This window comes from Diplotaxodon limnothrissa, linkage group LG22, assembly GCF_057381915.1.
Source record: "Diplotaxodon limnothrissa isolate DT_005_m linkage group LG22, D_limnothrissa_male_GT1.1, whole genome shotgun sequence".
Taxonomy (NCBI): Eukaryota; Metazoa; Chordata; class Actinopteri; order Cichliformes; family Cichlidae; genus Diplotaxodon; species Diplotaxodon limnothrissa.
In genome coordinates, this window is record NC_140616.1 from 17095361 (window position 1) to 17107293 (window position 11933).

At 42.0% G+C, this 11933-nt stretch overlaps 1 protein-coding gene across 2 annotated transcripts; it reads left to right on the forward strand.

Moving 5' to 3' along the window:
* The first annotated feature begins 298 nt into the window (after positions 1-298).
* On the forward strand, positions 299-7980 carry gmpr (guanosine monophosphate reductase). 2 transcript variants are annotated; one of them, XM_085346010.1, is made up of 9 exons: positions 299-492; positions 3229-3348; positions 3565-3648; positions 3854-4027; positions 4113-4194; positions 5300-5406; positions 5905-5947; positions 6340-6499; positions 6862-7980. In XM_085346010.1, exons 1-9 carry the CDS (start codon positions 406-408, stop codon positions 7040-7042), a joined length of 1038 nt encoding a protein of 345 aa, XP_085202136.1. In that variant the 5' UTR covers positions 299-405; the 3' UTR covers positions 7043-7980. The 2 variants fall into 2 exon arrangements, with proteins under 2 accessions (XP_085202136.1, XP_085202137.1); XM_085346011.1 differs by lacking the exon at positions 299-492 and adding an exon at positions 2220-2274.
* The last annotated feature ends 3953 nt before the right edge of the window (positions 7981-11933 follow it).

Below are 11933 nucleotides of genomic sequence, written 5' to 3' on the forward strand. Positions count from 1 at the left end.
TGCCATGTCTGTGTGTGTGTGTGTGTGTGTGTGTGTGTGTGTGTGTGTGTGTGTGTGTGTGTGTGCGCGTCTGCAGATGGGACAGCCCGGACCTGCTTGCCAGCTCAGCCACTGCTGCTCCTGCCATTCAGCTGAAGAGCGGCGAAGGGGGGAGGCACGCGAGGCTGGAGCGAGAAAAAAGACAGAAAGAGGGGGGAGAGAGAGTCCAGGCCCAAATAAAGACATGGGGGCCAGGACTGGGCTGGGTCCCGCTTTGCTATAAAAACGCTGGCCTCCTTGAGACTCGGGTTTGGTGGTTGGGGCTTGGGACCAGCGACCACCACAGCTGCTGCAGTCTTCCTCGGGGGAGCTACGTCTGCATACTCACCATCATCGTCCTGGTCATCATTTCTGGGGGCATTCAAGATGCCTCGAGTGGACGCAGACCTCAAGCTGGACTTTAAAGATGTCCTTTTCAGACCCAAGAGGAGCAGCCTGAAGAGCCGCTCAGAGGTCGGTCCTGTTAATTACGTCTGCTCATTACGCATAACTCACGCATTACATGTATAGTGTAATCAACCATCAGAACAGCTCTTTGGGTTAGACAGGTGTATTCTCCTGCGCATTGTGCCGCAATATCGTGTTAACTGTTTGTACATGAGGGCAGATTGATGAGGGTGGCGTCCTGGAGCTGTCTAGTTCTGATCAAATGCGAAAAATACTTTACATTTACTCCTAAATCAACAAAGATACCTCGTTGAAGGAGTAAAATGCGTCCTTGTCTTGTTTAATGTTGAGCTATCAGGTGTACACTGCCTCTGTGCTGGGCTGAAATAGTGTAACAGCGGAGTGACCTTCTTAAAGGTGACAGGAAACAGGCTGGACACAGGCATAAAAGAACATTTTGATCAGTTTGGCCTTGATCTAGTTACCTGTCATTATTATCTAAAGCAGACTAAGCAGGCCACATTGTGTCCAACATCACCATACTTGTGGTGGCACTAGATCTAAAGCAAAGAGTTTGAGCCCTCTGAGGGAGCAAGCAACATGAGACACAGGAGACTTCTCAGAAAAGTTGTTTAAAAATAGGACGGAGCGTGTTGCAGCCAACCAGAGCACATTCCACATGCCACAGAGATATCAGTATAACAGCAGCTTTAATCACATCGATTCAGGTCTCAGACACATGTGTGGCACCTGATGAATGCGGTTTGGTTATTTTGATATTTCAGATCGTAATGTGGGCAGCGGGCCGCGACTGAGACCACTGGATGATTTATTTTAAGTACATATTTTGCAGTGATGTGGTTTATTTTCAGCTTGATGGTGTTGGTGGCGGGGGTTAGTCTTTATTATGACAGGACAGACTGAGAGTAGACAGGAAGAGAAAGACAGCAGGGGGAAGACACACAGCGAATGGCCCTGCAATAGCCTTGCTGCACATGGGTCTTCTGCTCAACCTGGTGAGCTACACCAGCATCATTACTTTCTCATTATTAATGGTGAATAGAAAGGAAGTAAACTGAAAGTCCTGTGTCAGTGTGCAGCATCTGCTGATGTGCTGGAGCGAATCAATATAGACTATAGAATATCTCCCTCGTCCATGTCTTCCACCTCTTTCCTTCCTCTCACTATTATGAGGCATGACCTCATTATATGCCCACATTAAAAGTTATGGTGCATTGCGTACGGTAAGTCTGTAGCTTAAGTAGCTTTGCATAATAAATGTCTTGGTTCTAGTCAACAAAAGCATTCAGCACTAAGAGGGAGCCATTTAGAAAACTTGTTTTTAACTGTTGGCAAGGCAACTCACCGTTATGTCCCACTTTTTGACAACTATGCCGACCAGCTTTACCTTCTTTTTTTCTAGGTTGAAAATTTACCAGTTAGACACATTTCTACATTTTCTACATATTAATACTGATAGTTGGTGATTAAAACCCCCAATATTCTGATATTTTGGCATTTGTTGAGCCTAATTTTTTTTTTTTTTTTTGTTGGCATTTATAGCCCTTTTCCACTGGCAGCTACTCGGCATGGTTCAACTAGACTCGGTTTTTAGGGTTTTCCATTAGGTGGTAGAATCTGTGCCAAGGAGGAGAAATGGCTACACAAAAAACAACAATGTGGTCGCTGAGTCTGACTAGAAGCCATGCACGGAACAGCAGGTATACCATCGCCTTAACGTCCTCCACTGTTGTGTTGTGTTCAAATTATGTCACAGGACTGTGTAACAACCCCACACACATGGAACTCGATTGTAATGGAAAAACATCCAAAACCGAGATGAGTCGTGTAAGTACTAGTAGAAAAAGGCTATCACAGTTATTTACAAGTGAGAAGTTTCAGAGTGCCCTCTGGTGGACAAACTATGCAATATCACTCACACCATGGTGAAGGGTGTTTCTGCTGTCTCTTCTTTAGTTTTTAAAATTTTTATTATTGGCCGTTAAATGCAGATACTGAAAGATTGGCAAATAACTATTATCAGCCAATAATATTAGCCTCAGTAAACACATTTAGATTGCTTACATTAGCTAACATTAGTAAGCTATACCAGACCAAGTAATGCTACAGTAGTAAAGCCACCAAGACTGTTGAACGATGGTTCTGGGAGAAGATTCTTGAGTAGTAACAAAGTTCAGCGTTTAGATCGTTAACTGGAAAAAAGGTTTATTTTAATGATTTAATTTGAAAGAAATAATTTCCGCAAGTGACTCAAACACTTTCCTGAAAATGGTGCAGCTTGTGTGTCACATTGAGCTCAGCTCAGCACAGGCATATCCATTAGAAGCTGTCCATTAGATCTAAAACAGCGGTCCCCAACCTTTTTTGCGCCACGGACCGGTTTATGCCCGACAATATTTTCACGGACCGGCCTTTAAGGTGTCGCGGATAAATACAACAAAATAAAACTAGTACCAGTACCGAAAAAAAAAAATTATTCATAACACACGTGAAAAGACCCAGGAAAAGCGAGTTAACGATAAAAACGATAACAAAATAACGCTGAAAACTGATAAAAACCCTGAAAACCGTACATTTCACACCTGAGCCTCAACTCTCGCGGCCCGGTACCAAACGACTCACGGACCGGTCCGAGGCCCGGGGGTTGGGGACCACTGATCTAAATGATTCAGTGCACCCATGCACACTCAGGAGACGAGTATTAGCCTTCTCATATTTCCAAGAAAAATGACAAGGATAAAAAAATACTAATAAATTTTAAAAAATTCCTTCCGTCCTCAGGTGGATCTTCAGAGGACCTTTACATTCCGCAACTCTAAGCAGACCTACACAGGTATCCCCATCATTGCAGCCAACATGGACACCACAGGAACATTTGAGATGGCACAAGTTCTCAGTAAAGTGAGTGAAGACAATAGTTATAAAAAAATAAATAAATTAAAAATACATTTGTTTTATTTTGTATGGTTGTGGATTCATCAGCAGGTTACTTCTGTTCAAGTTGAAGGACAATGATGGATGATAGAGAGAATGTCAGTGGCCCAGAGTATCTAAGGTATTTCTGAATCTCTCATTTTCTTCCTGTCTTCCTTTCTGTCTGACTGCTTCTTTCTTTAGCACACCCTCTTCACAGCCATTCATAAACACTACTCTGTAGAAGACTGGAAAAACTTTGCTGCTAGTCACCCAGAGTGCTTAGAGGTAAGACTTCCAGTCTTTGCTTTAACGTAGTCTGTGTGTGTGGATTCTCAGTCATCCAGGTCATCGCCTTAAGAGCTGGAAAAGAAGGAACTGGAACTTAGAGAAGTCCAGTTGCCTTCTTTTAAGCTCTTAAGACTTTTTACATGTATGTTGTCTCTCATAAGAAACTAGAAAATCTAAATAAAACACATTTTCATTCCCATAGCACGTAGCTGCTAGCTCAGGGAGCGGCAGTGCAGATCTGGAGAAGCTGTGTGCCATCCTGGAAGCCGTCCCTGCCCTCAAGTACATTTGCCTGGACGTGGCCAATGGCTACTCTGAGTACTTTGTGGAGTTTGTCAAGAAAGTCAGAGAAAAGTTCCCCAAACACACCATCATGGTAGGAAAGACAGTGCCTCACGTTGGCTGGCAGTTTGTCTCCTGGTGGATTATGGGATATTTAAGACTGTGTGCTGGTTTTGCAGGCTGGCAACGTGGTAACAGGAGAGATGGTGGAGGAACTCATCCTGTCTGGGGCTGACATCATCAAAGTGGGCATCGGGCCAGGTGAGTGGGTACAAAGGTCTCTTAACACAAAGCTGCACGGTCCTCAAACACAGAGACCAGCAGTGAGGCATGCAAACACAGATGAGACATAAGACAGAGACGTACAGCATTTTAAACCAAGTATAGCGGTCATGTTACACGCCATTAAGTTACTGACTCATTGCATGACTAATGTAGCCACTCTAACGTTGCTGTGGAGACATGAAAAATGTGGTTTTACTGGTACGATTACAGCAGACTAATGTTTGGGATCATTGTCATGCTGACAAATTAAGCCGTCGCCAATCGGACACTTTCCAGATGGTATTGCACGGTTTGTTTGTTTAATCAGGATTCCCATTCCCAGCCTCAGACTTATCTGTCCTTCCTGGGTTTACTTGCAAACTCAGTCCAACAACAACACGACATAAAAATGAAAGAAGCTGTTTTTTTTTTCCTAACACAGATAGCACTGAGTTTCATAGAGCGAATATAAAAATGGCAAAAATAATAAGATGAAGCTGCTTGTTTTCTAACGGGTGCGCCTATGAATCACAATCATTACTAAGCAGCTGAATACTAAAGAAAATTCCATCAATTTTGGAGATTCCCAACGGCAGTGGCTGAAACACAGCCCCAAACCAAGACGCTGTGTGTAAAAATGGCACTACTGTTGTGTTTGTTTGTTTTTTGCACTGCACACCATGCCAACATTTGGCAAATTTTTAGCTATTAACTCCTTGCGAATCACCTTGATGGTGCAAAACTCCTATTTTATGCTTGTCAAAATGTGTTGTTACCAAAAATGGTGCCTTTTTTGTGACAGCCTGCTAGTAAAAATGTGCCTTAAGATACAATTTTATGTGCAGACACAACACTTGACATGGGTGCCTTTATTGTGCTTTTATGGTTCACAGGTCAGTGTCACATGATGTAACAAACAAAAACACTCCTTAAAAAGTCAGGTGCATGATTGGACTAAAAGCCAATCATGCACCTGAGTAGTCACCTGACTTGAACAGATTAAAAAAGACGGCAGGTTCCTGTAGTTACAACAGCAGCAATCAGCACAGACAGAGAGAGAGATAAAGATGTGGTTCTCTAATGTGTGCTCTGACTGTTGCAGGTTCTGTGTGCACAACAAGGATCAAGACAGGAGTGGGTTACCCACAGCTCAGTGCTGTTATAGAGTGTGCAGACTCCGCTCATGGACTCAAAGGTCACATTATCTCTGTAAGTCCACAATATAATTTTTTTTAAATAAAAATAATGAAGTCAAACAGTAATTAAAGTAAATATTGGCAATTTCTGCAACAGTAGGAAAGCTGTCTGCAGAATATGCTGCAAATATGCAAGAGGCTGAAATGAAAATGATACAAAGCAGAGTGCAATGATGTGGTTTTCATGTAGATACTGAAAATGCATCAAAGAGATTTCCATTTTAAATTGTGTTGTACTTGGAGGACAGGGTGGCAAACAGTGAGCAACAGAAGAGCATTTATTGCTTGAAAGACCAGGTTTTTTCTCGTCAGTTCAGCAGGTGTAACACACTGTAAACATGTGCAAAAACCAAAAAACATGTGCGATTATGCATCACTAGATTTGTTCATGCATGTTACTGAAGGTTTCCAGCCAATAGGGGGAGCAGTTTAGTCCTAAAATTAAACATTAAACCTGCTTCTCTGACCTAATGTGAACCAGTAAACTGACATGTGTTTAACTTCTGTTAAGGATGGTGGCTGCAGTTGCCCTGGAGATGTAGCTAAGGCCTTTGGTGAGTAACCAACCCCACGCTGTAAGAAATGCCCCAGTTAAATTACAGTGAAGTAGTGGCAAATCTATTTCCCAGATTACTTTTGTATGTATATACAGCTTACCTGCTGTAATCTACAAAAAACATATCTTGAGGTAAAAACATTTACATAATGGTGTCACATACAATTGTGATTATACTGTTTTTTTTAGTCTTTTACGATATAATCTCCATGACTTCATGCCCTTGTCCAAATTCCCTGACTTCAGCTTCGTGTGCTTCCCCATTCTTCACACTGCATGGCTACGGGAATGCTGTGGTCAACAGTGCGCTGTGTTTGTCTCTTCAAACTTGCTGTGTTGTTCTATACATCTTACCTCTGTGCCTACTCTGGCTGTGCCTCTGCTCCTCAGGTGCCGGTGCTGACTTTGTAATGATGGGAGGAATGCTCGCAGGCCACGACCAGTGCTCCGGGGAGGTCATTGAGAAAAATGGCAAGAAGTACAAACTATTTTACGGCATGAGCTCCGACACAGCCATGAAGAAATACACTGGGGGAGTTGCCGAGTATAGGTGAGATAGTGATACCCTGAGACTCGCAGCAACACCTGTGAGTCATTCATTTTGGCTTCATCTGTGTTGCTATGGGAATTCCTTTTTTTTTTTATTGCTTACAGTAACAGTGTATTATTATAGACACACTTTAATCACTCAGGTGTTTGCAACATTTTTTTTCTTATTGAATCCATTTCATACTTTGATGATTCATAACACAGACAAAAGAATTCTAGAACTCCAAAAGTTGCCTTTATAAAAAAAAGATGAGCCCATTTTAAACTTTCATGCTCTGGTCTTGTACTAGAATAGATGAGCAGATATTTTACCAAAGAAAGGTTTCTAAAGTCCACCTTCTCACCTCTTTCCTTGGCTCCCAGGGCATCAGAGGGGAGGACGGTCGAGGTTCCCTACAAAGGAGATGTGGAAAATACCATCCGGGATGTGCTGGGGGGCCTGCGCTCCACCTGCACCTATGTGGGTGCCGCCAAACTCAAAGAGCTGAGCCGCAGAACCACCTTTATCCGTGTCACACAGCAGTCTAGCTATATGTTCACTTAAGGGGGTGGTACTACTTTCTCCCAGTAGCAGCAGGACCACATACAGACCTACACCTCATTTCACCACGCACCTGTTTCTCTCAGGATATCTGCTGTCCGAAAGCTTTCAACTCCTTCGGGCTGCAATTAAACCAACTCAAAAATTTGACTTGAATTACCCAGATGGATAACAACACTCTACTCTCTTTAATCTCACAGTGAGTGTGTTTCTATGCTTGCAGAAACCAATAAAGTACTGTTGTAATTTATGCAGACATTGTTTTTGAATGGGAATGTGCAAATACGCTTCACCTGCTACCTTTCAGTTTTGGGAAACGGCAGTGAAACTACTACAGTAGAGATTTTTCAGAAACTTGTATATAAAGTTGTTACTGGAGGATATTTCAACATTAACAACATATCAAGAGCAAGCAAGAATATGAGATTTGTAAAACACACTCAGCAGGAACGTGTTGGTATTAGTGGGAAGATCAATGATTTTGCTGAAGTGTATCCTAAAATGAATGTGCAAGTTGATATGCGAGATTAAGAGACTCCGGCCTTTAATTGTCAAGGCAGAAATTGTGTTGCAATAAACTGCATGGAGAACCTTGTGCTGGTTTCCTCAGTGGTGTTGGTCTTTCAGTTTGAACTGAGTTGGGACGCTTTCATAATGAGAATGAAGTCTTCACAGTTTGTGCATTTCAAGTATTTGGTATATTTACTTAAAAATGTGTCCCTCATTTTAAATCATGCAAGTCTAGAGATTTGTGCCTTTTACTGCATTGTAAAGTAACGTAACGATGCCATTAAACGCAGGAAATGAAAACCTACACTATGTAATGCATACTGTGATAACTAACAGTATTACATTGTTTATTGCAGTCAAGACAGAAAATGGAAGTCATTAATCAGTGAATGATTAACATAATTCCTCTTTCTGGACAATAAACTGTAACTAGAAGCTTTTGAGATTTGTTTCTTTTTCTGATTTAAAAGTTTCAACCAAAAAAAAGAAGAAGTGGTAAACCAACTACCAAGATGTCTGGCTTGGAGTTGAGACCATTTAGATTCATGTTGCATTACAACGAAACTTCTTTCATCACTTACTGCTCACATATTTCTAATATTTCTTTGTTGCTGGTGTTGCCACTTCCTGTGAAAACAAAGCTGCATGGAGTAGCTGCTATAAGATCAGGAGGAGAGTACTACAACTGAAGGTGGAATGAAACAGTCGTTTCTTTTGTGCTGCTGGTCACATGTTGGGTCCTTGAAAACTTGTTTCTAATGTATATTTAGGTCCTTAAGTGTTTTGCTTGTGTACACCACCACAGTGGATTTTAAATCAATCAAGAAGCCTCTGACAGGTTCATTTATTATTTTTCCCAGATAGACTCCCTCACATGTCTTTGCACTTCCTATTCAGAGTGAACAGCTACCAAATACAAGGTCAGCAGATTGAATCAACTCCAGAGTTTTATCTGCTTAATTTGTCATGAAATAATGGGGGAACAGGCCTCAACAGGTTCAAAAAATGCTTCCCTGCCAGTCGTCCAATTACGTTCAAGCCTTGGGACTATGATTTGACTATGTTTTAAATATGGCTGTAATTCCTAAACAGTTAATGCAAAACCTTTGTGAAGCCCTTTGAGTTAAAGCCGAACGTTTGCAATTAAATCACATCTTTTTTATTCAATTTATAATCCACTGTGATTGTACAGAGACACAATGTCAGTGTCCAAATAGGACCAAACTGTAATAGTTAGCTAAGCCCACACAGTGAGCTCTGTGCAAGGAGGCAAAAATCAATAATCTTCAGGGGCTACAAATATTAATCTGTTTGAGTACCATGTTTCATTTTGTATTCTTCTATACCAGCTTTTTGGTTGCAGTGTGGCTTTTAGACAGAGCAAGCACTTCCATAACTCCAAAGCTTCAGAAAGGCTCAAAACTGTAGGGCAGGTGTTATGTAGCCCACTAAACACTAGAGGGAGATATTATAAAAGGTACCAATTTCAGCACTGGGTGAAATCACAGTAGCTGCGTTCTGTACAGATATCCAGATCTTTTGTTCACGTATGCATTGCTACTCAAAGAAAAACACAAATTGCCCATTTGTTCCAGATATGTCAAGGTTTCATTTTGTTTTTCCAAAGAGGTGCGTTTGTACAGATGTCAAATACATACACCAACAGGGTTTCTCCATTGCTATAGAGGAAATGGGGTGGTGAGACACAGGGACTTGGTGAGTACAATATAGTACAAACAAGTTGGCTGGGAACTGCTGTGGCCCCCCCTGTAGGCCAGACTGTCCATGCAGGTCTGCGCTGATGTCCAGTTCTCCGCCACCATCTCACAGGCCAGTAAGTCTCACTTTAGTACGTGGTGACGCAGGTTAACTGAGAAACATCTTGACAGACAGGTTGCTAGCCTCAGGGCTGAGTGTTCAGATCACAGGAAGGACACAGCTGACAGATCAACTCCACCCTCTCCCTGGCAGTGGGCAGGGTCAGAGGTCAAGAACCACACAGCCTGTCCTGAAGTGTTTTTATCGCCTTCCACAGAGAGGCCGCCCAGAGATGATCAGTACACTAAAGAGTAATCCAAGCCATCTCCAGCATAATACACATAATATCATAATAATTTATAGTTAATTTCCAATAAGAACATTTGTTAATCAAATCAATTCAAATATCAAATTATAGGTAATAAATTTACATATCTTATAACCCATATCAAAAAGCCCACTATGCAAATTGACTGGTGTGAAACTAACTGTTAAGTGGGCCTCTATACTTTTTTTTTTCTTCTTTCTGCCTGAGTTGGTTATCCAGCGCTATGGACATCGACAAGACATCATACAAAAAAAAAGAAAAGAAAAATAAATTCATGAAAAAAGTGGAATCCTGATCGAATTCTGTTCACTTTTAAAACACAACAAAAGTGCCAAAAAACACATTTTTGTTTACGCAAAATGAAAGTACAAACATTAAGAAACAAAGAGCACACATGCCTTTTTTCTGATCAAAAAAAGTCAAAGCTCACTCACCAACATTCATTTTATTTGTCAAGTTGTGCAAGAAGCCAATTAAAAAAAAAAAAAAAATGACATTAGCACTGTTCCTCCAGTGAGGACGCTTGTCTTGAAAAACTCAACAATGACACATTCTCTACATAGTTTTAAGTCCCCTGACATTATACTGAGTGCTACAAGGAGACCAAAAACAAAACAACAACAACAAAAAGCTCCTGCACCAAAGATAATGCAAACAAAGCAAAGGTTTGCACGCGCTCTTTCCGCACCGCACAACCGAACCAAGCCGTGAACATCAAGAAACCGAATTTATCCGTTCAGGCAGGTTGGCGGTGTGCGCTGGAAAAGATGAACGCAACGAAAGAGGGGACGCTTTCCATGAGAAAGGGGTTTTCCTAGTAGAAAAGAACCAAGGAATCACCTAACACCTCGGCCCGTTGGACCCAAGAACGCGCCGGGCGCCAAGCGAGATGGAACACAGACAGATAAAACACAAGGTTACGGCAAGGTGATGTGCAAACTTGAGCCATCTCTCCCCCTCTCTCTTTTTATTCATCAATAGTCACCCCGTTTAGTTTTTGTTTGTTTGTTTTCTCATTCTCTCTGTCTGTTTTGAATGAATGTTACCCCTGGGACAGGCGTCGGCCTGAAAGAGAGGGGTTAGACCGAGCCCCGTCCCAGGATTAGAAAGTGCTGAAACATTATCAAGTCTTTTTACATCTACATACATGTGCATCTCTTTCGGTTGGTTTAGAATCTTTTTTTTTTCCTTTTTCTTTTTTTTTCTCTTTTTTTTCTACAAAAAAAAAAAAAGTGGTCCCCACTAGCGATGAGGTTTCTTTTTCCTGTGGGTCTCACCGTGAACCGTCGAGGGTCAGGGTTTATGATCTCACAGACTATTAGAGGAGAAAACACTCCCCCCCCCCACACACACACACACACACACAAACACTCACACACATTTGAACACCAGGTGTACATAAGCATACATCCTACACGCACGACGACACACGGTGCAGACTCACAACTGAGGAAGGCCGCGAGGACGAAAGGGAAGGAGAGGAAAGAGAGGAAAAAAAGGAAAAACGCTTTGCTGTTTCTCCTCACAAACATCCTGACTCAGATGTGACACACACGTCAACAGATATTTAAAAGAAATACACGAGCCTTTAACGAGGATCAGACACTGGAGTCGAACTTTTGCTACATACACTTGGCACAGTAAAGAGGGGGAAAACAAAATCAAAGTATTGCACATTGTGGTACATTTCAATGGGATTTAAGAAAGACTTGGGAAATGATAACGACACTAGACCCTCGGAAAAAAAAAAAAAAACCTTGCTGATTGATTTATGTTATCATCTATAGTAAAATATAAACTCAGTGGCCTTTTTAAGCTGACTGTGAACAGGAGACCGAATATGAAAAGATGATGTAATTGGGAGGGCAGACCTCCTATATCCGCATCAGGCCACACTGAAAGGTAGCGAACGGTTGTTGTTAAGGGTTAAACAGATTGCTTTGCCTCAGAAGGAGGTGCTCGTGAGGCTGGCTGGCTATGATTGGGTACCTGAAACAAAGTTAAAGAGGTCACTACGGGAGTCGTGGCAAAGAGGCAGAGCTTGGCGGAGTCAAAAAAACGAAGAGGAAAAAAAGAAGTCTGCTGGTTGGCTTCGTGCCACACCGAGTCGGTTCGCCTTCAGCGTTGACAGTGTAACAGCAGTGTTTGTGACTGACCAGCAGGGACAGAGGAGGTTTCAGGGGTTGTGTTGGGTTACTGCATATATGAGAAACTTCCCTGAAAGATCAGCAACTGGTGTTGCAACTGCAATTTCTGAGGATTCAAATGAGTTTCATGAGGAGGGGAACTGCGGTACCT